This window comes from Maylandia zebra, linkage group LG18 (assembly GCF_041146795.1).
Source record: "Maylandia zebra isolate NMK-2024a linkage group LG18, Mzebra_GT3a, whole genome shotgun sequence".
In the NCBI taxonomy this organism is placed as follows: Eukaryota; Metazoa; Chordata; class Actinopteri; order Cichliformes; family Cichlidae; genus Maylandia; species Maylandia zebra.
The window spans coordinates 3,051,724-3,078,827 of record NC_135184.1 but is presented as its reverse complement, the minus strand read 5'-3'; the positions used below and the strand labels follow the sequence as shown (position 1 = coordinate 3,078,827).

General features: G+C 41.9%; 2 protein-coding genes across 2 annotated transcripts in view; both read right to left on the bottom strand.

Moving 5' to 3' along the window:
* Nucleotides 1–1,751: 1,751 nt before the first annotated feature.
* Nucleotides 1,752–14,093, bottom strand: cavin4a (caveolae associated protein 4a). Its single transcript, XM_004569473.5, has 2 exons — nucleotides 13,451–14,093; nucleotides 1,752–4,228 (listed from the first exon to the last, which is right to left on the bottom strand). Exons 1-2 carry the CDS (start codon nucleotides 13,856–13,858, stop codon nucleotides 3,650–3,652), a joined length of 987 nt encoding a protein of 328 aa, XP_004569530.2. The 5' UTR covers nucleotides 13,859–14,093; the 3' UTR covers nucleotides 1,752–3,649.
* Nucleotides 14,094–19,394: 5,301 nt separating this feature from the next.
* tmeff1a (transmembrane protein with EGF-like and two follistatin-like domains 1a) overlaps nucleotides 19,395–27,104 on the bottom strand; it is a 113,454-nt gene continuing 105,744 nt past the window's right edge. Inside the window, exons 8-10 of the mRNA XM_004569474.5 lie at nucleotides 23,961–24,087; nucleotides 23,584–23,745; nucleotides 19,395–22,423 (exon numbers count right to left, since the gene is read on the bottom strand). Coding sequence (XP_004569531.1) covers nucleotides 22,339–22,423; nucleotides 23,584–23,745; nucleotides 23,961–24,087 — 374 coding nt within the window. The 3' untranslated portion in view covers nucleotides 19,395–22,338. The remainder of the gene's footprint in view (nucleotides 22,424–23,583; nucleotides 23,746–23,960; nucleotides 24,088–27,104) is intronic.

Genomic DNA, 27,104 nt, shown 5'->3' with positions numbered 1-27,104 from the left:
TCTTTTTTACACATACAAATCTTTTTTACGCACACACAAATCTTTTTTACGCACACACAAATCTTTTTTACACATACAAATCTTTTTTACGCACACACAAATCTTTTTTACACACACACAAATCTTTTTTACACATACAAATCTTTTTTACGCACACACAAATCTTTTTTACACATACAAATCTTTTTTACATATACAAATCTTTTTTACACATACAAATCTTTTTTACAAGTACAAAATATTTATGACCACATTTTGAGCCCATAGAAGTGGACCCACCACATCGGGCTGAAAAATGAATCAACACTGCAGTTCCTCTAACGTCCACTAGAGGCTGCTTTTAAAGGTGAGTCACTGCCCATAGACTTCTATTTAAAAATGAGCAATTTTACAGCAGAAATTAACAATTAACAATGAACAAAATTAACATTCAACCCGATGCAAACAATATTTTTGGTCTTCTCTCCTCATATCAACAGTACAGAGGCCGTATTTGTTTACAACTCACCTACCTTTTAAGCTAGCGGAGGTGTAGCATCTCGGCTAAACAGAGTGGCTGAAGTGGACGTGTGCGCATGTCTGTGCTGGAGGTGCAACAGAACTTTATCTCTTGATGTTCATTGCTGAACAGTGAACCCTGAATACGTCTGTGTGGCAGCTGATAAAAGTGAAAGTTCAGTTTATCAGGATCTCCGTTAGCTATAGCGGTGCAGCAGCTGGTCTTCCCGGGGTCCACGGAACAATCTATTGTCTCGCTGGCTCATACTGCTGGGAAATGATTAATGTTTATGTAAGGTTTTGTGTCTAAAATGCGCGCAGTTCTAACTGTAGAAATGAAAACTTTGATAAAACCCTGGCAGCACTAGTATGGAAGCCAGGAGAAACCTGATGGCTAAACTAACTAAACTTGAGCTGTGAGGTCTAGCACCATCATTCTGAAGCCAAAAATGTCGTAATGATTGTTGACACTGGTCGTCTTTTGTCTGTGACAGCCCAAAGTCACACAGCATTCCCAGTTTATGGATTTTAACACCGTAGAGGACGACCTGTTCTCCTGCTGGCCTGCATCTGTTTTATATGACTGTATTTAATCTGCTAGAAGACTCGGGCAGACTAGAGTCCTTTATGCCCCCCCCCAGTGGAGTTCATAAAACTTTATTATTGTTTCCTGACACCTTTTTCTTTTTTCACTCACTGATGTGTCCTTGTTGAGTTAATTACAAACTGTTTGCCTGATTATAAATGCTTTATGCTTCTCAGGGCGCTCTTGAAAAGATGTCTTCAGTCTCAACGAGATGACCTGATTAATAGATTGTTGAGAAGGAAGGGACCCAAAGTGGAGACAGAACAAATCACTCTGTTCAATCATTCTGTTACAGTGTCACATATTTAAATGTAGTGTTTTACCGTACAGCTGGCTGAATAGGGTACAGAGACATTGTAGAAACCCTGTAAATAAAAAAAGTGCAAAGTATCAGTCCTGACTTTAAGCCAAAATAAAAGCTAATTGGGTGAGTTAGACCTGTGCAGGTGTAAACAAACGTTTTCTGTATCAGGTTGGGAGTCAATGGGCCCGAGTCATCGCTGGAGACAGCTTCTAGTGGACATTAGAGGAACTGCAGCTGTAGTCAGGTTTCATTATTCAGCCCTGGATGTTGGTCTCTCGGTCATAATTAGAGCTCTGACTTGATCAAACTGTGTGTGGACGCTGTATGAATAAAGGTTTAATAACAAAGGAAAGAATAAGCAACAAGGTTTCACAAGAACTTTATTTATAGAAAAATGAAATAAAGTGAACAAAGGCAGCTGTTTTTCATCGTGTGGCTGATTATTGTAAAAATGGAAGCTGAGCTGTAATCAAACGTGAAAAAAGAAAAGCAAGAAGTGAATCCAAATATAATCTACTGCATTAAACTCTCTCAGCAAGCATAAGTAGTAAGATACACAGGAAGTGTATTTTCAAAATAAGGCACAGCACTAATGTATCACGGCAGCCCTATGAAAGCAAAGCCTCTAAAGAGTATCTGATGACTGAAACGTGGAAAACTTTAAATCCTGTGATCCTGATGGAGGCGGCGACCTCAGTAATCACTGCAGGAGAATAAACTCAGCGTGCTCACTGAACTTCAAAAGAACCTATGAATATCAAGCAGCAAAAAATAAAACATTCATACGCCAAAATCTCTCACAAACCTTTGAAGCCACCAACACCAGAGCTCAGACCGCCTCAAATCCACCACATTCAATTTCAGACAGTAATTACAGTCTGGCTAATGTCACTGCTAGAAGGGGCTGCGCCGCTCTCGACTCCATGCAAACTTTTTATTAGTTTTAGCACCAGATCCTGCATCTGCTCCTCTATTAAACCTAAAGCTGCACCTAGAAAATATTTAATGAAACGCGTTTGACGGCTTTAATCAAACTTTATTTAAATTCTCTTGGACGTCCCAAAGTTTCTGATGTTGTTTCAGGAGAAAAACAACCATAAAGATGTCCGTTTGGGGAGTTTGGGGGGGTTTCGTGGAATGATGCAGCCAAAGAAAACACGGGTTACTCGGTTTAAATATTTAACCTGCTGTAAACAAAGATGTAAAACAACATGTATCTTTAACCGGTTCACGCTGAGCAGCCTGGCGCAGATTTAAAGGTATTTTCTGTAAAAAATTTAATGAAAACTTTAACCACAAGGTGGCAGTGTTCCAGCTCTAAATACTGCGCCGATGTTACAGTTTCTCTCCATGTTTGACATTCTTAACACTTCCTGTGTTCTTCTGCATGTTAAGTTGACACTTTTACTAAATTTTAAACGGTTTTAAACCATCTTTAAATGATTTAAGCTCCTTTCTGAAAAATGTTTTATTAAATATGACTTCAAACGGAGCCCATAAAGTAATCTGGAAGTTTAGTGAGGTCACAAACCCCTGAAACTGAGGGCTTACTTATAGAGGAGGCGCCCCCTGCTGGTCAGAGAATCCAGGTTTATTCTGCATTGGCTTCAGGACAGCGTTGTCCATCCTTTATGTACAGTCTCTAGACAAATAGTTCCTAAAATTGGATATGTCACTTCCTGCTTGGCACCACGTCTCATAAACACTTTCAAAAACCTTCTCAGTGGCTTCTGTGAGGTCATTGGTTTATTTAAAGTTAAAGCGCTGGCTGATGTCGCCTCCAACTCTACAGGGTTACCTTTGCACACTGAAACCAGCCTGACATCGACTCTGTGTTGGTGTCTTTTCCCAACAGGCTTCTCAGAGACCAGCTGAGGCCAGTTTTACCTCTCCTGTGTAAATATATATATATATGTATACTGTATATGAGCATCCTGATAAAAAAATCTCAAACTTTTGTTGTATTTCTCTAAGTTCTCATCAACATCTGACGTCTTTCGTTTCCGTTGTGCAATTAAACCTCGACCTCATCTGCACCTTTCACACTTTATGGACCTTTGATTTAAAGAAACCTGAATTTGTCTCCGTGCATCAGCTGATTTAAATATCTAGCGAACCTTTTAAATAACCAGTTGATATTCTGATGAATTTTCTGGTGTCAGTACCAATTTCTTCCTTTAAACAGTCAGACAAATAAAATGTCCTCCAATGATGTCGACCAATCACAGACCTTCTCTTTGATGTGTCCTACTTTGGGCCTTCTACTTCCTGTGATCTTCCTCTGCTATCCGGGTGGCACCAGCTTCCTCCACAGGCCCCTCCCTCTTGCTCTCCAGTGCGACCTCGGTGTAGGTGACCCCCTCTTCCGGCTTGCTCTCCTTCCCTTGGAGCTCGGCCTCGGCGCCCTCCTGGCCCTCGGCGACAACTCTCTCCTTCTTCAGCTTGATGCGGAAGGCCTCCTTGCTTGGAGCTTTCTTGGCGATGTTCTCTTTGAGCCGCTCGCCAGACTGCTTCAGCCGCTCGCCAGCCTGGTGCATCTTCTCCCTCCGCTCGGGTGGCATCACCTTCTCGCCCAGGTGGTGGAACTTGGTGCCCAGGTTATCTTTGGTTTTGCTCATGTTCTCCTTTGAGAAGGCGGCCTTCAGTGTTTCCGTGCTCTTCATGACCGACTTCTTGAGTCGAGCAGCTCGCGAGGGGTCGGCTTCTTCCAGACTCAGGTACTCCTCGTCAGAGGAGAGGTCGGCGGGGACGTCGTAAGAGTCCGGCTCCATATCCAGCCCCTCCAGGCCGGGTCCTTTAGGGGACTTGGTGACGGCCACTGACGGGACCTCTGTCTCACCCTGCAGATTAAATGAAAGTTAATTAAATATTAGAGATTTATTATCGAATGTTTTTATTATTCCTGTTTTTAATGATTCTGTGTTACTGTCCCATCTGCTGAGTGTAAAAGAGATTTTAATCTCAATTAGAGATGCACAGAGTTCATTTCTTTTGTTTCCGCTTCCATGTTACAGACAGAAAACTTAGATTTTGGCTTTAGATTGAGACACGTTGGTGGTTACAGTTTTTAACAGAGCTTAAATGTGTTTGTTCAGCCCTGAAAACATCACATGGAAATAACTTATTTTCTTGAGACTGATTTTATGAGAAACAACCCAACAGGACCCGTAATGTTGATTTTCTGCTTTTGTTTCCAGTTTAGTTGAAGTCAGGCTAAAACACTTCTTATTTCTGTCCTGGATGAATAGAGGTGAAACACATATCCAGTTAAAGCATCTGAGTCTGTGGAGGACAGACATCCATCTCAAATGTGCTTTAAAGATCTGGAGTTTGATTTTTATCCGTCTAAAGTGCTCATTAATCTTAAATATGCTTGACTCCTTACACTTTTGCAGCAGAAGTCATCATTCATTAGCAAAGCGCCTCGTCTATCTCGGGATAAACACACGCAGTTGAAACTGATATCCATCTGTCTCTTCTATCCACTGAGGATAAATTACTCTGCTGCTCGTAAAGCTGAAGGGAGCTCGCACAGAAAACTCGATATTCCTCTGAGATACTCTGTGAGACTCAACCTACAAGCTCTGAAAACACCGGCAGCGTCATAAGATCCAGTTTTTCTATTTTTGCACATGGCGAGTAACCAAGGAAGCGGCTGGCAGGAACGACACCTGGAACACAGAAATACTAACTGCACCACCCGGTGAAGTCGGAATTCTGGTCCCTGTTGGACTGAACTGTTATCACAGCTGATTCGAACAACTTCTCATCTCATTCTGTCAGATTAGCATCTCGCATGTGAAACAGTGGCCGCAGTATACCGTCCACCAAGAGACAGTCGTGTTTTACAGCTCGTCCACGTCAGGAGACGAGGGGCGGTGGTGGCATACGCCCACGAGACACCGATCCCAGTCTGGACCTTTGAGTATTACGCTCTCTGTTCAACTTGATGATCACGGCAAAATGTGTAGCAGACATGTGGACATGCACACAGAAGATGCACTACCAGCAGGGGGCGATAGTGTATTTAAAGCCCAGAAGTTGGTAGCAAAAAAACCTCATATGAAGTACACTGCAGGGTCCTTAATCGCCAAAGATTAAGCTAAGTGGCTAACATGTACATATAAGTTAATATGTTAATAATATGTGTTTAAACACTTTCCTGTGATTATTTTCATGGTGGCTTGAAATAAAATGTCCCTCTGCTGTTACTGCAGCGTCTGCATGATGCACCGACGTGTCCGTGTCACGCTTTGCCATCATATCAGGCTGATCTGTTACTTTAGCTTTCACTCACTGAAAGATTTGCTAAAAACTTCTCGCCTCAATTCAGGCGCTAAAAATATCTCAGCTAGTTTTAGGTGCCAAAAACTGCTTGGCTAGCTCTGGGCACAAAAACAGATTGTTTAAATTCAGGTGCTAAAAACCGTAAAGAGGCTTGATTTGTTACTAGTTTGCTAATGCTAACTAACTTATTGTATTTTCGGACAGTAGAAGGAGAATTTGGTGAGTAAAATAAATGAGAAAAGGAGGAATTAAATGTCTCACATCCAAAGTTTAGTGCCCTCCTTAGTGCATGATGGAAACCTGTGTCCATGTGCTCGGGTTTTACAGCGACCAAGAGTTTTAATTGTTTTCGCGTCTTTACTCTTTCAAATGGCCGACACAACGGAGCAGCCGCTGGAGGAAGCTCGTCGCAGGCCTGCTCCACCTGCTGCGCCCTACAGGTGACTTTGGATGTGAAAGCCAATTAATCCTAATTAAGCCGTGGCCACCTGAGACGATGACACTCATTAATCAGGGCGGAGTCGTCAGAGCGTATCCACACGCTGTGAATGACACAATAATTACACCGGCAGGGAATGTGGGTCGAAGTATGTATTAATAACCTCGCCAGTAAAGGAGGAAGAAGAAACGGAGAGAAACCATCAGAGCTTTTAATTATGTTAACACACTCAGCCACACTCGAATCCCAACCTTTATGCGTTTAAATCATGAACGGGGTCTACCGCGTGCAGCAGCAGGGGCCAGGGGTCAGCCTCTAGTGAGCGTTAAAAAGAAACACAAAGCCACTTCCAAGAATCACGCGAACAAATTAAAGAATGACAAGAAAATCACAGCAGAGAGACGCAAAGGACAACAGAAACACGCAAAACAGGTAAAAAGAAACACGGAGAAGCACGAAGAGTCCAAAAGTGTCTGCAGAGAAGCACAAGGTGATTACAAGTGACCACAAAGAAACACAAAACAACCAAAAAGACACAAAAAACCCTCAAGGAGAAGCACAAAACAACTATAGACACATAATAAAAGAACACAATGACACCAACACAAACAAAGTAAAAGCACAAAATTACACAAAAATATCTTAAAAGTCAAATTAAATTACTTCAACATGACGACTGGATGGAAAATAAACACAAAGAAACAAATAAATAAAATAAACAAAGTATTGATGATCACTATGAGGCCCGTCGTGGTTAACAAAGCTGCACAGTGAAGCTGTGAGTACGTGTTCAAATCTCAGCCGTATTTGTGGCGTTTGAAGAGCTTCCTGCTGCGGCGCCTCCTGTTAGCAGGGTGACCTCCTTTAATCGTGTTTGTTCACTCCTCATCGTCTCCCTGCAGAAACATCACAAACTAAAAGCCATCAGCTGCTCTAAAATTACACATTGTCCTCTGATGTCCGCCGCGCGCACCACAGCGGCCCTGAGAGTAAACCGGCGGCCATTTATCTTTTTCTTATTACTGCCCACCGTCCGCCCGTCATCATTCAGCCGCCGGCAGGCGACGAGCGTCTCTAACAAAGCGCTCGCTGCTTCCTGGTTAAACGGCCGCAGCCGAAGCTCTATATTAGGAGACGAAGGGAGGCCTCAGAATAATGACAGCACATCGGTCATGTGGAAACTCAACACTGCAACTGTCTGCAGAGGCACCGCCCGGGACCAGGCTGAGCTACAGCTGGGCTCGCTGTGAAGAAGGACAGCAGTATCTCATGTACTGTAGCTGGGAACACGCACAACACAGCAGATATGAATCATCGTCCATATGCGCACACGGCCTGGGGCGCGGTCATCGAGTGAAGAACTGCTGTATGATTTAATGATTTAACCCTTGTATGGTGTTCGGGTCTGTGAGACCCGTGTTCAGTTTTTTTCAAAAGAAAAATTAAACAATTAATTATTTTTTCACGTGTAAATGTGTTGTGTCTTTCCACTCACTCCACTTGATTATAACTGATTTATTTATAACATTTTATATAAAAGAAAAACGAGAAGCACATTAATTCATAAATATGATCTAACAAAGGTAAAGGGAAAAAATTAACCATGTTTACTGTTCATATGTCTTGTAATTGGGATGAAGTAAACATCTGTTGAGTAATTTAACATAAAATTGTTTGATAGTGTTAATTTGGAAAGCCAAAACTCTAGCGGGTCCACCAGACCCATGAACACTGGCTGAGTAACAAAAATACGAACACCACACAAGGGTTAATAATGACCATCAAATTAAATCAAATCACTGTTATTGTCACATCACATGTGCAGGTACACTGGTACAGCACATGTGAGTGAAATTCTTGTGCGAGCTTCACAAGCAACAGAGTTGTGCAAAAATACAATAACGTAAAACAAGCAAAATATAAGAATGGCTAAATCTGAGACTAATAAATATATGTACAATATATAACAGTATATGCATTACTGGATGTCAGAAATCAGTCAGAAACGAGAGGGTTAAAGGGTTCATGAGAAACATGATGAGTTCAAATTACCCATGATGCACTGGAAAGTAAGAACTGTATTAACGATGGACATGAAACATGAAGATGGTCCACTGGTTTGTGGACATGTTTTAGCCTCATGTTAGCATTTTGGCAGCTCCCATGTTGTTTTTTGGAGACAGAAATGTAGTTAAGTGCTAAGTTAGCCGCTAATGTTAGCCAGCTTGGTTCAGTCTACATTCATAGACTGTATAAGTTCATCACACAGACACAGATAACTGCTAATTAACGCAAAGTAACAAATAAGAGAGCACTGAAATATTACAGTTTCACTCATCAACACAGTTTTTACTGCATAGCGCCCGCATTACCCCATACGGAAAAGAAATAGAAAAAACTTATAAAAGACTTGTATGAGCTTTAGCTTGCTTCATATAGTGAATCATATCAGGCTTACATGATTTACTCATGAAAGTGGCCACTTTCTCATTACTTTCATATATTGTTTTTAGGAGGTGTCCATAACATACAAGTTTCATTTATACAACTTTTCAAGGGATCTTATATGTGTTTTCACTCTTGTATGCTTTTCATACAAGTGTCACACAAGACAGATACAAACTTTATAAGATTTATATATATCTTTTCCATATGGGTCTGGTCAGAACACTGCATTAAAAATGCTCCAACAGCAAACCAGAGATTGAATAGAAAGTGAAAACAAGCAGACAGCTAGCAGCTACAGCAACCTGTAACTGCGTCTACTGACACAGTCGGTGGGAAAAGGTCAGTCAAAAAGACACCACCCCAAATAATCCATCCATTCACTTCTGCTTATCCTTTTTCAGGGTCGACCCCAAATAATGCAAATGTTAAGTCTCAATACAACTTAAATAGGTGTGGTACAAACTAAAAAACTAAAAACTAAAATCAGCCCCTCTGTAGTTTTTATAACAGAGGAAAAAAGCAAAAGAAATATATGCAAAAGGATACAAAATTAATTTTTAAAAACTTTGGAAAAAATTACAAAATTAAAGCACATGACCGCAAAGACACGCAAAACAGTTATACATGCAAAACATACAAGACAAACTACTTTTAAAAAACCCACAAAACACACCAAAGTCATGCAAAGCTGCTTGAAAACATTAAAAAAACATAAAAGTATCTAAAAAGAAAGAGTTTAAATGATCACAGAAACATGCAAAATGTCCACCTATGTCACAAAAAGACCACAAAACTGCACAAAAATGTTAACAAAGAGACAAAAAACTACATGAAAACGACTTCAAGCAGAGGTTAAACGAACAACTACAGACACAAACTGTTTTTTTTGTTATTTCCAGAGTAAAAGTTCTTCTGAAACGACCTCAAAGAGATAAACAGGTCCAAATGTTTCCACAGTTTAATCGTGCACAGCATTTTCTTAAATACTGTAACCATGGCAACCCAATGCTGCTCAGATTTGCAGCAGCGCAGAGATGTGACCTGGACACCTGGAGGACTCTGACTTTCTCGCTCTGCAAGACTGTAAACTGTGTCTGCTCACAAACTCCCGTCAAACACAAGCAGGCCGAAGACGCGTTCAGCGGTTCGAACTGTGAAATGTGACGGCGCAGGCGAGAAGAACAAAACCCACCAAACAAAGTTGAGTGGAGCCCATAACCCTCCGCCCTCCCGTCTCTTTTTTAATACAGACTCATCTCACAGGATTTTTTATCTTCTGTTATCCTTCATCTCTTTGGCTGCTTTTTAGCAGCCGGTCAGGTTGATTGACGTCTCGTTTCTCGCCACATCCTGACCGCTGTGATAAGCTGACATATCAGAGCCTGACTCTGGCTGACAGCAGTTTATGGCCTGTCCCTGCCGGCAAAGAGGGAGAACGCTGTGATCCCAGAATAGGCCCCTCTGTCACGGATCCACAGCAGCTGTTAGCAGCACACACAGAGCTCCGGTTACTATTCTGAAGTCTGAAGACATTATTGAGGACAGCAGGACCTGCAACTCACTGCTCAACTTATCTCTGCAGAGCTGCATGGAAAAGAGAGCAGGGCAGCTCCCACAGCTTCCCACTGGAAATGTGTGAAGGCTGCTTTTTGATTACAGGCCCAAAATATTTTCTTTATCAGCGCTGTAATGGACTCATTTCACTGTGATCTGATGTCAGTCACGTCTATAACTCTGCAAAACTCATACAGTGAATCTGACAAGAAAATTAATCTAATAAAAATCTGTAGCACTGGCATAAAACACTAAAAAAGCACAAACACTCCAGTTTCAACCAGTGAGAACGAGCTCTGCAGCCAACTGTCTTTGAAGTCAACCCAGTTTAAGACTTTAACTGTCTTCAACAGTTAAATGCAGACTTTGGCTTTTAGTTGTCTTTGTACAGAAATAACCAGGCTAAAGGTTTCAAGTCTCTGTGCTAACCCAGGATAAACACGCCGTCACTACAGGCCGAATAAATAGGTCCAACTCTGAATGATCGATGACGCGCCGCGCTCTGACTGAAGTACTCTTAAAACAAACTAGAACATAGAAATACCAGCAGCGTTTGGAGGATCAGTGAGCCGGTTAGTTGACACACAGTGATGTGCTACCTGGAGCTATAGCTAGGCCAACGTGAACACAGTCAGTGGCTACATCCATGTTTGACACTATCTGTGTTTGGCACTTTAAATCTTATAGCTTATGATCCTGTTAAATGGACAGATGAGAGTAAATAGCACAAACTAAAGCTTTAAAATACACGACACGTACATTTGCATCCCAAATATAATGGAGTAGAAGAAGAAAGCATCATGACACAGAAACACAATATTGTAAGATTAAAAGTACTGCAGTCTAATGTTATACATCTCAAGTTTTCAGGCCCCTCTTCAGGAGACAGACACTATCTCTATTTTAAGGCCTGCTGAGGCCTCAGTTTTAGGCTTCAAACTTTCCTTTTTGCTAAAGCATATAGTTAGGGCTGGATCAGGTGACCCTGAATCCTCCCTTAGTTATGCTGCAACAGGCTGCTGGGGGATTCCCATGATGCACTGGGTGTTTCTTCTTCACCCACTATGAGTTAACAAACCTCTGCATTGAATCATATCTGTTATTAACCTCTGTCTCTCTTCCACAGCATGTCTTTATCCCGTCTTCCTTCTCTCACCCCAACCAGTCACAGCAGATGGCCCCGCCCCTCCCTGAGCCTGGTTCTGTTGGAGGTTTCTTCCTGTTAAAAGGGAGTTTTTCCTTCCCACTGTCGCCAAAGTGCTTGCTCATAGGGGGTCATATGATTGTTGGGTTTTTCTCTGTATGTATTATTGTAGGGTCTAGCTCACAATATAAAGCACCTTGAGGCGACTGTATAAATAAAGCTGAATCATCAGTAGGTGACGTGTACGAGTCTGTGATCTACATCTGTGATCCTTTTAACGAGGACTAAACACAAGACTGTAAGTTCATGCTGCTGATTGTTAGCACCATCACTAAACAAACAGTCGAGCACTCCAGTCTAAATGTTCCTGATTGAGATTTAAAATCCGACACAGCTGTCATCTGACAAAAGCTGAACTTATAAGGCCCGCAGCTACGAACACCGAGTCTTTGATCACCGTTATAAATCTTTCAGTTCGCAGAAATGTTTTTTTATTTTCTGTCCATCATCCGACCAGCTCCTTCAGCAGAAAATCCCACCGCACTGCGGCTCCCAGCTGCCGTCTCTTCACGACTGTTTCACAGCATTCGGACTCACTCTGTGCCCTTAGAATATCATGTCTCCTTGGAAGTGACGCTCATAGTTTAGCTTTAATTTTCCAGCCGTTCAGGGAAGACTCGACAGGAGCTTTTATTCTTGTAAATGTTGCTGTGCTTTCTAAATTAAAGAGTTCAGTCGAGTGTTTCTTATTAAAACTTTGAAGTGAATCCACCTGATCTGATTAAGGTCGCCCACACTTTGGCTGAAAGTGCGCCCTCTCAACATAACGAGGATGCTTTTCTATTAATTGCCAATGTTTTGGAGTCGAGGGTTCTTATGAGTTTGAACTTAATCCGCCCTTCATTTCCTCACATCGACGCTTGCGCCTCTCACTGCGTCCACCGCTTAATGAACCGAGTCAGAGTTCATCCAGTTAAGATCTCGCTGCTTGGCACAGACTTGGTCTACTTCATTTCTGATGCTTAATCATTCTCCAGTTGCTCGTAAACAAAAATTTGGATGTAGCTCAGAGATCTTCTCTGGGGACTAAATTCAGATTTTATCTGCTTTTTTAACTCATTCCACCGTTTAACTAATGTTCTTTAGCAGCTCCGCAGCACCGAAGGACAAAAGAGTCATTTTACACCAAATTTAAGGGTTGAGCTTTGGCCTCTTTTTTCCACGTGGAATAATGAGATGCCGTCCTAATAAAGCACATTAGGTCTCAGTCATGCAGGTCTAGAGACCGTCAGCGAGTCCACTGTCAATCACTGGACACTGGAAAAGAAAAGGGGAATTCCCAGTTCCAGAGTTGTTGCTGTGGTGGTTATTCTGGTCTCTTTTGCTTTTTGTTGCTTAACTATCCTCTTAAAGTCTGATAAACCCTGAAATTACTCAATTCAGCAATTAGCCAGCCCGTGCCAGTTATTTGCTGGTCATTTGATTAAGCTTGCTCTAATAAGAAGAGAGTTAGTGGCTCCCAAACATTCAAGATTTCTCTGCTTATTGCCTCTCAAGACGTGACATCATTCAGAAAATTCAACAACTTTTGTGAGAAATTCTAGAAAATAGACTCTTCTGATTTCCCGCGCTGAAAATTTATTTATTTTCCTTGATTAACTAAATCTGTTTAAGTCCTGATGAGGTCATCGTCAGAGAGACTTTGTGCTTCTGCACAACTATCTAACTGGTACTGGTACCAGTTAGATAGTTTTAGTACCAACATCTTCCAATCAGACGTTGTCAGGCTGAAATGTGACACTTAAAACTCCAAACATGATTGTTTCTACTTTTCTATTCAGCTTCTAATGTGAAAATTTAAAAATATTCTGATTGGCTGGGTCATGAATCCTCTTCTATAAATTAGTTTATTGGATTACTGAGTGAAGACTGTTGACTTTGCTGTTATTTAGCTGCAGTTGTTCAGCTTCCCTTTAATATATTTTTGGTTTCTTTTGGTTTTCATTGATTAATTGTGTCCATTTAAGTCTTCAAAGATGTCAGTGTGGCACAATAATAAGTCTTTCTAAGAGAGAATCTATCTAAACCCTGCAGTTAAGCCATTAACCCACAGGCTCACTGTGGTGTGTTCAATGGGAAGAATTCATAAAGTCAACGTTTAAACATCCGACTCTGAGAAACTCTGCTGACCTGGTAGATGACGACTCTGAACTTGTTGCGGGTGAGCAGCTCATCCTGCGTGGACTCCACCTTCTTGACTCGGACGTTTTGCTTCTCCACGCGTGTCCGGACCTCCTTGACGTTGGCGCTGACTTTGCGGGTTTTCTGCAGGAGCTTCTCCACAGTGCCGCTGGTGTCGGTGTGGTCCTTTGCCAGCTTCAGGACGTCCCCCTGGATGGTCTTGATGTTGTTCTCCAGATCCTGCTGACGCTCCTCCATGCGCTGCTGGGAGGACTGGACGTTATCGATGATGCTGGCCACGCGCTCCAGCAAAGACAGGATGGTCAGGGCGCTGATGGGGTTCCCGGCCTCATCCTCCATCCCGGCGATCTCCAGCTTCTCCTGGATGCCTGCGCTGTGGTACTTGAGCTGATCCATTATCAGGACTCCTGAGATTCAAACTTAAGTTGTAAGAAAAGTTGTGGTTGTGCAGAACAGAACCAGGATCGTTGGGGTTACCGTCAGGGAGACCAGGGCAGCAGCACCGAGCACTTTGACCCAAACTCCGGTCTGGGGACGGGAGAGAGGAGCAAACTCCACCTACTCCTTTTAAAAAAGGCTTCGGATCCAAAGGGAGCCTGATTCAGTCCTCATCGGGATGTGGGCCAGGTGATAAACTTAGAGGGGAGCAGCAGTGCTCACACGAAACCCCCCTGCAGCTAAAAATAAAAACTCTTTGTAAGGCGACACGCTGACATTTTGGGAAATGCAAAGCAGGAGATGATGGAAATTCCCATTCAAGTCCCACTTTTCGATGCCAGCCCCACACAAGACTGATTCATAATTTTCCGTCAGTTTCACACGTTACACGCCAGCAGCTGTGAAACATGTACATCAGCAGCAGCTTAGGAGTCACTCTGCAGGCCTGCAGGGGCAGATGCAGCGAAGTCCCAGTTGTCTGGTGTGATTACACAGCGCGGGAATGTTTAGGGGATTAAACACTGCAGCTCTGCCCTTTTTGCTTTCCCAGGACGACAGAGTCCAAACATTGACTGAGATTCAGATCTGAGGCTCTTTATAGAGATGACTGACAGTTCCAGAGCGTGAGGAGGAGTATCAGAGCGACACTATTTTAATACCTGGTCCTCTGAAGCGGCACCGCACAGAGGGGTTTATTTAGTCTGCACTGTTCAGTGTGCAGCACACGTGTGTTAATATGTTGTATTTAGTGCTCGTTGCTTCACAGTCTGACAGCATGAAACCAAACGCGCAGGCTACACTTCATCCTTCAATGACGTGCTGAAAAATGGGTGTTATGAATTAATACACCTTCGCTTAAAGCCCCTTCATCATGTACCAGCAAACTGAAAACAGTCTCACAGCAGTCTGTGAAATACTCACAAAATGTAATCTATTGATTTGTGTTCCTGAACACCAATTTTACATTTTGTAGAAAAAAAACATGTTTGTTTGTTTGTTTTTTTTACAGTCCAGACTTTCTATTGATTCACATGTCAGAACAGGAAGTGGAATTTTTCCAGACGTAACCTCTGAGGTCTAACTCATTGTAGGTAATAACCCTCACCTAATACTATACTTTGGACAAAAGCAAAACTGACCTTTCGGAAATGAAATTTTTATATCAGGTAGAATTAATGTTATCCTCATTCCCAGATTGTCAAAATTTGGACAAATGAGGGCTTAACATTAAAAAAATCTGTATGTAGGAGCGTGATGTGACACTCATGCTTCTGCATAAAGTAGTAGGCATGTCCCCGCTCTGAAACTCTATACTGTAAGTTGACGGGCACCTCCCTAGAAATGTGACCGATGCAGCCCACAAAGACCACGATTGGCCCCTTCAGTACTAACAGTATTAACCCCCTGTGCATTTCCTGCTATCTCTTATTTTGCTGTTAGTTTTTTAAATGGAACGAAAGAGAATTTACGAACTCATGCTTTCATGTCAAGCTTGCACTTGACTCCTTTTATGAACCAAAACTACTTACTACAGACATACACAGACATTAGCTAAATGCAGCCTGTCTGTGGGAAGGAAAAAACCAGCATGAGTAAAGACTGGACGTCTTATGAGTCGCTGTTAATTATGAATAGCTTTTCTCAGTCATTAGCACAAATTTAAAGAGGACATAAAAGGATTTTATAAATAATTACTATTGTTGGAATTTATTTAGTGAAAAACTGGGATTTAAATTGATTACTTGTTAAATTATAATTGATTTTCGTGTAATAGAAACTTTCTGGCTCAGTGACCACATCACAGGCTTGGTTAGTTGTACAGCATTACCAGAAGAAGACGAGGCTGGCAGGCATTTCAACAACATACCGAGACTCCTTATATATACTTTCCAGTCGAGCAGGAGGAGAGAAAGAGTTAGCTCGGAGGAACTGGGTATTCAGAGGGGTTGGGCAGCATCACCTGGTGCAGGTGTGGACAGTGCATGGAAATGCCGATCAGCTGTCAGGGTACTGGTGTGGATCACATGCTTGTTTCCCCATGACCGACATTTACCAGATGTTCTGCTGCTGATGTTGGAAATGGGCATGCATCAGCAGCAGGTACGCTAACAATAACTAATGATAGCTTGTTAGCATCTAAAATGTGACAAAATGATGTCTGAAACATGAAACTTTATAATTTAAGTATGTCACAAATTCTGAGTTGCCACATACACTATCACTGTTTGGTTAATAAAACGTTCTTTGACCTGCTAGTTTGCTAACTAGCAGTAGTTCTGAGGTATGGCTGAGATATGGCACAAAAAGCATAAAATTATAGATGTTCTACAAAAACTAGCCTTGACTTATTTATGGCTTGTTTGACCCTGTGGTTAAACGAGGCTAACTGCACAGACAGTCTAACCTAAAGTGCTCCTACAAACCCTAGCATTGTGGCTAGCTATCACTTTTGTGCAGCTAGACAATAATGAGGAATCACTCGCTGCTTAAGTGGTAAAGAGAGCAGATGGACTGTGTCTCCTTGGTTTTTACCTCTATTAAATTAATTGCTGCAGCGATGACTATGGCCAAGTCCAGGAATATCGACATCTATATAGTTATCTGGATATTTGCTGAGATCTCTGCTCTGTAGCCTGCCACATCTGTCCCAGATGTGAAGTATACTTTAGCTTCAAATCAAAACTTTGTGTTATTTCCATTCAGTCACTGCTTTAAGTGATGTATACATCAAATGAAACCAGTAGAATTTGATCAGCACAGAATACCATATTATTACCTTTGTTGTCATCCTTGTGTCTGATTGGTACACAGTGTTAACCAGCAGTGTTTGACAAATTTTGCAGCAAATCTAATCTGATCATTTATCTGAAGCCCTGTCATAGCTGGCAAATGACTTCAGTGCTGCATTTGTCCTGAACTCACTGTTATACTGTACACAGGGTAAAGTAGGTTCATTTAATATTTATATGGATTTTGGTTTGTTTAGAAACAGCTCTCATATAAATCAGTTTAATTACACAACAACAAACATTTATAAAGTTACTGTTTTCTTTCTTCTAATTCGCTGTAAGTCCAGTTCAATAAAGACCAAACATATTAAATCAGCAGTTGCTCGCTCTGCCTTTATTTAAGCATTTCCTATGTTACATAACTACAGTCCATCCTTGTTTATGGAGAATAAACTACCTCTGGAGGCTGTTGAATGAGTGAAGGTTTGATCCTGGTAGGTTTTCTTTTCACTGGCTGATAGTTTGGAGCTGACTGACTGCTGAGTCTGGTCGACTGAAATCAGCAGCTGCTGCTGTCCCTGAATACCCCCCAACCCACCCAGCTCTGCTTCTGCACCCACCACCTCCAGTCTGCATCTCTATATTTACCCGGGGTGGCGTGCCTGAGGCCCCGCCACTGACAGAAATGTATGACACCTATAATGTGGCGGGTTTATTTTCATATGGCGAGCAGTGACCTCTGACATCTGCACACCAGGAGAATTCGGTTGGACAGTCGACGCTCCTGTGAGGGGGGGGTGCAGCGATAGTGGGAGCTGAAAGTACGACTTTCATATCCAACATCTGTGTTTGTTTTCAAACCACAAACTCCCACATCAGGGCTGATGCACGTAAACACTGTAACCACGCTCTGTCATTTGAACACTATTATACTGAGATACGCACGACTCTGGCAGCTCCACTTAATGACTAATTAAATCTGATAGGTGAGTACAAAATACCATGAGCCAAGTTCATTTTCATGTGCTGCAGCCTGGTGGTCGTGCCAGATGATGCTGCACAGATATTAGAAAGTAAAGTCATCCCACAGTCCAGCTTTTACCGCCATTACTGTCTTTGTATCAGGAGAATATGAGGAAGATCCTGAAAAACTTTTTTTGTAGACTCAGCTTCTTCACACCTGCCTCATGCCTTCATCTGTCTCCTGACCCTAATCATTTTGACATTTATCAAATTATGAATTTATTCTAAGGGCAGAGTTACCTATTTTTTCAAAGTATTAAAATACCCGTGTGTGTGTGTGTGTGTGTGTGTGGATAGGGCCAGAGAGTCTAATTATTAGTGAAAATAACATCAGCCTGTTACGGCAGATGGCCCCACCCCTCCCTGAGCCTGGTTCAATATACAGTACAATATATAGTACCTTGAGGCGACTGTTGCTGTGACTTGGCGCTGTATAATAGATGGATGGTGTTTCCAGGTCTTAAAGTTAAGTGCCTTAAACCTGCATTCTTTTTATGTGCCAGCAGGGGGCGACTCTTTTCATCCCTAAAAACAGGTGGTTGAACACAAGTCTGTAGGTACGGAACCCCGCAGGGGACATGGGAGAAAAAAAATTAAGACGGACTTCGAGTTTGTTTTAAACGCGTGCTGCGTTTAAAGCGTGGAAGTACTGACCTTACTTTGAGTTTGATTCCATAAAAAGTGACAAAAACATTAGCGTCCGCTGTGCGTGGGAAGAAAACTTCTTTTTACAGTGAAAAAAACCCCCTAAACTTCCAAGCAAGCACAGAGTGCGCTACGAAGTAATGTAAAATTCACAGAGAAACTCACGGATTCTTCAACTGACAGCTGCGCACACCTGCACCAGGGTAAACCTCCGCCTACCGCAGTCCTGCTTTACAGGTGAAAATAGAGCAACAGGACTGCTAGTCTTTGATTTTATTTATTTTCTGCTGTGTTTTACTTGCATCTATTTGAAAGACTGAGTGTAAACACACAAAATATTTTATTTTATGTGCTGGAATGTGCAGAAAATAGGTTTAAATGTTAAACTAATTTCTTCCAGTCAGAGAATGTTGCATATAATTTAATGTTTGCTTGATGCATAAAGTTAAAAGATTAAAACTAATAAAACAAGTTTTAAAAAAAGACTTTTCCATTTGATTACATTTTGTATGATGATTATGTAGAAAAAGTAGAATTGGGCTTTATCACCTCTTCAGGTTGTAAATCGTGTTTTTAAAAAGTAACTAAGTAACTAAGTAATTAATTACTTTTGAAAAGAAGTAATCAGTAAAGTAACGGGATTACTTTTTTGGGGAAGTAATGAGTAATTAGTTACTGATTACTTTTTTCAAGTAACTTGACCAACACTGCTTATAAATACATTGAAATTTAAAATTCACAGAGTGATTAGAAACTACTAAACAGAGTTATTGAATCAAAAGCTGTTCTGACTTTTATATGAGGTTTAACAGAGACGAGCTGGATGCTGATGAAGGGGCAGAGATGGTGTATGATGTGTAATTTTAGTGTTCAGTATGAAATGAGGACATCGTGTCTGTACAGGAAAAACAAAACTGTCTCTGGTCTCCAGCGACTGATGATGAAGGTCATCTCAACACTCAGTTTAAAAAACATCATTAATTCATCACAGGGCGTCGAGTGTGCCGTAACACGAGAGCATCAGTCACGAGAAGACGCAGAAATCGAAGAGAAAGCTCACAGGACACTCAATCAAATGACGCCACAGCACTCCGGTGTACATTAAAAAAACATTTTTTCTTTTTTTTATTTCGTCAGAGACCAAAAATAGCCTCGCCGAGTCTACATGCAGAATATAACATGTCAAACACATTCTAGTCACATTTAGAGAAGTCACGGCTGCGATGGTCGACAACAAGTAGAAACACGTTGCTCAGCAGAGGGGTGGGGGGAGGGGCTGACCTACAACCTGTAAATGTAGACTAAGACGGTACAGAAAACGTCAAATCAGAAACATACAGAGAAGAAAACAAACCTCCCTGGACCTGGGCACAGCCTCGGGGGCGTGGTCATGAAATCTGGCGGCATCACCTGCTCATGTCTCACCTTTACCAGCAAATACAGTAAATTATTTACAGTTATTCAGTCGTTTTTGTGTATTAGCTGAACCAAAGGACTGTTTGGTCTCAGTGGATGATGTGAGTTCGCTGCTGGTGGATGGTTTCTGAATTAAATTTTAGAAGTAAATCAGCTGACACTTTTGTTTGCATTAAATACATGAGGATATTTTTCTTGTGTTGTATTCCCACAGACAAACTCTCTGACCAACTTCAACTTTAAATACAGCGTAAATGAGTCAGACCTTAAGAAAGTTGGCAACTTGGTGAAAAACAGATTTAAGGATTTTCTGACCTCTTGAATTATTACAACACGACTTAAAATTAGTGCTGTCGGCGTTAATCTCGTTAAAATGACGCTAACGCCATAAGGTGGCAAATCTCCATTTGCCACCTTAACGCGGGTCGCCCCGTGCGAGCGGCTGCACAGCGTCGATGCACAAGTTAGCTTGTTAATGCGTTAGCGCCGTGCAGCCCCTCGAATGGGGCGATCCGCGTTAACTCTCTAATGGAGATTTGCCACCTTATGGCGTTAACGTCATTTTAACGAGATTAACACTGACAGCACTACTTAAAATGAAATGTTGCACCTTCAGAAATGTGTTAAAGTTCACTTTCACTGAAGAATGACATCCTTCAAATTTAACACAATTTGAAATGAAATTTGGATGTTGTGACAAACAAAAACACAAAGCTGGACTCAGAGTCGCACAGGCTCGTGACGGTCAGGGACACGAGGAACGACACAGAACTCATTCACCAGATGACACAAAGATCCCACGGAAACGTCGGCGTGATTGCTGTCGGAGCAAACCTCAAATGTGTTTTCTTGTCGTACGTTGCATTCACACAAAAAATAACACCAAATTAGCTCCAACTGCTCTTGTCATGGTATCACCTCTTAAGCCTTGATTACAGTCTGTTGTGGACTCGGACAGCCGGAGACGGCACGGCCGACTCGTCAGTCCAGTCAGTTTTCTGCATTTCCACCAACTGGGGTGCAAACGTAGTTGGTGCATCGGAAACTCTCACAGAAACTTGCAGGCACGTCCACGAGGTGACGTTTACGTCACTCAGACTCTAGCAGACGGGCAAAGCTTTAACATTAGCCGGCGTGCTGGCGACCTGCTCGGGGCTGTGGTTTTAGCCACGAGCACACTCTCAGAATCTAGACGATGCTGCCGCATGGAAGTCAAACAGGTGAAACGTCCATTACAAAAATAATCAAAACTTTACATCGAAACAGAACAAAAAGAGGAGGCTTGGATTATTTATTAGGATTACTAAATTACTCAGGATACTGATCAGATTTTTCCTCCTCCTCGCCGAAAGTACTTGACTGTGTTTGTGTGAATAACGTAAGGCCAAATGACGCTATGATTTCATCTAAAACCATGAGACACACATGTTCATACCAGAGAACAGAACGCTGCTATATTCTGTATTATTACTGTGTTATTTTTTCTCGTGGGATCGTCTGTGCTTGGAATGTTTTGCTGAGGGGAAAACACAAAACAGAAAACAAAATTATTCCCTCACATTCAGAGAAAATCCTTGATCGAAGCAACCAAGACTTCCGTGAAAATTACCGTCAGGACGTTGACGTCGATTTGAAGTCCAGCCCTTCCTTTACAGTCTTGCATACAGCATTCCTGCCTTTGTGTTCATGGCTTTACTGGTTTTACTTTCCTTTCATCAACGACGGGCAGAAATGCTCGTTGTGTGTTTCCTTGTCTTGATAAAGCCAACATTTGATTTCCAGACAATGCACATTCCTTTTCAGGGAAAAACCCCCAAACCACCCCCCGACTAACGCCTTCGTCCTCCATTCGTCAGTCCAACTTTTAACCGTACCATCGAAGGAGGGGCGGAGGAGGCATCGAGGCCGACAACTTTTCCTTTTAAAAAGTTAAAACTACACCACAGTACACAGTTATCACAAGTCATGCTAATATACATAAACTACAATTTCGAAGAAAAGTTAACATAAAAACTTCCAGTAAAAGCTACTTTCAAGAAAAGAATTCTTCATGGTAAGAATAAATTATTAGCTTGTTTGAACACAGTGAAGTCTTTACATGGACCAAAGGATGAGTGTAAACATATCTATGGTACCAGCTGGCCCCTCTCACCTCTACAAAAAAGGACGGAAACAAAAAACACTGCATTTGGTAATCAGCTGCACGTTATTAGTAAAAAGCAGAAAAGAAAGGGGCAAAGAAATCAACTTTTCAATAAATAGCACATTCCAGAGGGGCAGATGTGACTCTGTTAGCCAGCTCGACAAAGATACCGCAAAGCATTCAACAAAACCTCGTAGCAGGAAAACTGAGACGGCGGACATGGCGGCGATGCAAAGTGACAGCGGGTTGTGTTGAATCGGCTCCTTGAACTATTTGCGGCATTGGAGGAAAAAACTAAAAAATAAATGCGCAAAGATGCCATCCAAAATTAAAAGGAGGGAAAATAAGGCCCCTGAAATAAATATTCTTCTTTTAACAGTTTCCTAGGAGAAAAAGAAAACTCACTACACCTACTGTTAAAAAATGGTATATTCCCGCGCCGTAAGAAAACAATTATCAAAAAAGACCTCCGGCAGACACGGCTATACCATCCTGTTGTTAGTGTCCGAGGAAAAGTGTCCGAGATTTTGTTTTTGCCGGCGACCCCTGTTGTTCTTCGGGCATTTCCTGAAGACAAAGAGAGCGAGAAAGTCGGTGTTACAATTTGTGTCCGTTACTAAAATCAGATTTATATGCTGTGATTGAGTCAATCTCCCAATTTGGTGCCTTTTCTTTTTTAGATTTTAGATTGGCCATTGTACAGTATTGTGCAAAAGTCTTTTTCTTTATATTTTCTTTCCAAGGAGTCAGACTCGTTAGTTAAAGTGGTCTTGGCCAAAACTTCTCCAGGTTTTCTCTGCCTGACCATTTTCAGACAGAGGACGTGTTTTTCTTTCTTTTTGTTTGTCGAGCATAAAAAGGGCACAGATCTCAAGCACTGAACCAGCGTTGTGTCTACAAATAACGGGCAATTTTGCAAAAAAACATTTTTAAATTGTATCTTCGAGGCAGCGTGTCACAAAACCTCATAATGTGTTCCAGTTTATTTAGTTCAGTCCACAAAAATGTCACTGGCAACACATTTTGACAGATATAAAAGAGTATTTTTACACCAACAATGTGATTCCCAGAGAGCTATTTGCTGAACACATATCTTGGCGTGGTGTGTTCTTAAGTGGAGGAATAAAAAGTGACCAGTGAAAAGGAATTATTATTATTATTATTATTCAAGACCTGGACTGAAAATCAGTGACCACAGGTCTCATGACGGGACGAATGTTCAGTTCAGGTTCGGTGAGGGGAGCCATCTGTAAAACATGGCGGAGGCTCTGTTGTGTTTGGAGCTGTACTTCATGCAGTCGTGTTGGAGATCGTCACAACTGATGGTGTATTAATGCAGAAAGTTACCACCAGGCTTTTCATTAGCATGTAATGATCCCAATGATCCACACTGCCACTGCAGGAAAACCAACCAGCTCAACATTGTACAAACTCTGCTTTTGCCTTATTTACTGTGACTTCATGTTTCAGTCAACTCGCTGCATCTAGTTTTCTAGTAAAGTATAAAATAATTAACACAATACTACTGCTATTACAGTGTTGAGGCTCCTGTGAAAGAAATGTCGCTCTTTTGATAAATACTGTAAGGACACAAAAGCTTTGTATCAAGCAGAAATGCTAAAGACTAAAATCAGTTAACACTTTGTAAGTATTTTAATGAGACGTAAAGACATAAATATTTGACAACTAAAACTTTAAACACTATTTTTTTCTTTGCACTTGAGTACCTTGTGATGCACATCACTACGGCAACAATGATGGCGATCTGCACGGCTCCGATGATGGCGGCGATCAGGACGTAGTGCAGCTTCTGTCCACTGGGGACCACGTAGAGGATGTTGAAGTCCTGAGGCTCGTCACACTGAGGACCTTTGTATCCTGCGTCACATCTGAGTCGGACACACAACAAGACTGTGTGATGTCACATGTTACATACTTTAGGATGGTGTAATAGTTTTGTGTTTGTTTCATGATTTAAACTTTGACATTTCACACTTTTACCACCACACTTCTGATGAGATCCATTAACTTGGACTCTAGTAAAAACAAACGCTTCATTTTTATGTATTTATTTGAAACATTTACAGCGGAGGCCGTTACAAACCTGCAGGTGGCCATGTTGTACTTGTTGATCTCACATTTCCCGTGAACGCAGAAGCCGGAGAAGCTGTCGGCACACGGGATGGACATTCCCGGGTAGAAACCTTCTCCGTGATCCACAATCCTGGTGTCTGAAAGGACGAAACGAGAAATCAGAGACACAAGGTGAGAACAATAAAGGGATTTTTATTATTGATTTACATTTTATTAAATATTGATTTATAGTTTCTGTATCAAACACAAATCTTTACCACAATGCTGATGATGATTTGTTAGATTTTCCTTTGTAAGCTTTTCATTTTCGTTAGTTTCTTCCCTTTTTTCTATATTTAACGGAACAAATCTTCTTCCATAGTTTGTTTTGTGATGTTTATTTGATTGAACTAGGCTGTTTTTCATATTTGGCCTAATCTGATCTCACAGCAGTTTGTGAAACAGTCACAACCTGTAATCTGTTGATGTGTGTTTCTGGACAGCGACCTTGAACACGGCGTTTAATCTTACAGGTCTACAAGTGTGAATGATTTTCCATTTTAAAAGGTAAAAGCAGTTTGTAGTAGGAGCTCGGAGGGATGGTGGTAGAGACCCACGATCAGATTTTCACACATCATTTAAACACAACATAAAGAGACCTGTGCCCCCCAGCTGTGTGGAGTCTTTCATAAACTGTTTATGCTGAGTCTGAGTCTGCAGAGGGTCCCGGTGATGTGGAAGACATCATGCCTCGTCCCTGTACCAAAGACGCCTCGTCCCAGTGGCCCCCAGGATTACAGGCCCGTGGCACTGACCTCCCACATCATGAAGACCCTGGAAAGGCTCATCCTGGACCAGCTGCGACCCATAGTAAGACCACATCTGGATCCCCTTCAGTTCGCTTATCAGCCTCGTCTCGGAACAGAGGACGCCATCATCTACCTGCTCAATCGTGTCTACACCCATCTGGACCAGCCGGCGAGCACTGTGAGGGTCATGTTTTTTGACTTTTCCAGTGCTTTCAACACCATCAGGCCGACCCTCCTGGGTGATAAGTTAGCAGCGATGCAGGTGGATGCTTCTCTGGTGTCCTGGATTGTTGATTACCTGACAGGAAGACCACAATATGTACGTCTCCCACAGTGTGTGTCTGACAAGGTGATTAGCAACACAGGGGCACCACAGGGTGCCCCTGTCCTCTCCCCCTTCCTCTTCACCCTCTACACCACAGACTTCAGCCACTGCACAGAGACCTGCCATCTTCAGAAGTTTTCTGATGACTCTGCGGTGGTTGGATGCATCAGCAGGGATGATGAAACAGAGTACCGGGCTGTGGTCGACTCCTTTGTCACGTGGTGTGAGCAGAATCATCTGCAGCTCAACGTGGCAAAGACCAAGGAACTGATCGTGGACTTCAGGAAGACCAGGAAACACTTGACCCCTGTTTCAATCCAGGGGGTCAGTGTTGACATTGTGGAGGACTATAAATACCTTGGAGTACACATTGACAATAAACTGGACTGGGCTAAAAACACCACAGCACTTTACAGGAAGGGCCAGAGTCGTCTCTATTTTTTGAGGCGACTGAGGTCCTTCAACATCTGCCAGAAAATGCTGAGGATTTTCTATGAGTCTGTTGTGGCCAGTGCGATCCTCTATGCTGTTGCATGCTGGGGGAGCAGGCTGAGGGTCGCAGATGCCAACAGACTTAATAAACTGATCCGTAAGGCCAGCAATGTTGTGGGGATGGAGCTGGACTCCCTCAAGGTGGTGTCGGAGAGGCGGATGCTGTCCAAGATAAAGACAATGTTGGATAACACCTCCCACCCACTCCATGACATGTTGGTCAGTCACAGGAGCTCGTTCAGTGAGAGACTGAGATTACCGAAAAGCACCACTGAACGACACAGGAAATCATTCCTGCCTGTGGCCATCTCCCTGTACAACGCATCCACTTAACACACTGTTTGCTGCTACAACTACACATGTTTCTTTTCCAAATATTTATTTATAAGTGACTTATGTATGTATGTATGTATATATATGTATATATTGTACTATTCTTAGTTAGCATATTGTCTGTCTTGTCTTAATGTTGGTTTAAAATGGAGCACTGTAACAAAAAATAATTTCCCCCAGGGATCAATAAAGTATTCTGATTCTGATTCTGATAACCAGCAGCCTGTCACCTGGTTTGGCTCAAGTGTTAAACGGTAATTGTTTGGGGTTTGAAAAAGTCACGTTTATTTTAAAGCTTCGTTTGAGCCTCCCCACGGTCTCAACCCCAGATTTGTGCGTCTGACATAAAACATATTTCATGCCAGCGAGGACAAATTTGTGATAAAGTGTTTCAATAGGAAATAAGTCCATTTGTGTGAAATAAAGAGGAGACAATAGATTCACTACATGATGATTTAAAGACCTGAGACTGGGCTATAACAGTGATTTCCCATCTTTGGGATAAATAAAGCACATCTTACTTTATTTGATCTTATATCATAATTTTGTAAAGATATATTTGGTAATTTGAACACACAGACACGTTTCATTGAGTTTGACTGTGACGTCGCTCATCTTACATTCAATTAACGAACATTATTAATATAATAACAATATACTGTTGTTTTTTAATGTTAAAGCTAAATTTGGTAAAAGCAGATCTACATTTTATGCTCCTAATAATAATAATAAATGAAGTGCTGTGCCACAAACGGAGTCATCTGCTGTGCGCTGCAGCGCTGTGCGAGGGCATAAATCCTAATAAGTCACACAGATCTGTCTCTCCGTGCTATGATTCACTGCAGTCTTAGAGGAAAAGCTGACAAAGCAAACTGTGCTGCTCATTAAAGTGACTGAAACGTTATATACCAAATCCACATTAACATGAAGGAAGCTGTTAACAAGAAGCCGCCTGTGTGTGCGTGTCACCAATTTTAAATTCTGCTGTTCGCCATGTTTACGATGGCCGCGATGACATCTCAGAGATTCGCGAGCTTAAGACTGTCTGAGTGCTGCTGGATGAAATGTTTGAACGAGATTATAGGACAACCTGACTGACAGTGAGAGCAGCGCCCCCTGCTGGCTATGAGAAAGGACGCGTGACTTAAATCCGCGTTTTACATCCAGACTGAAGTAAAATCACATAAAGTAGAACAAATGTGCATTCTTTTTAGTG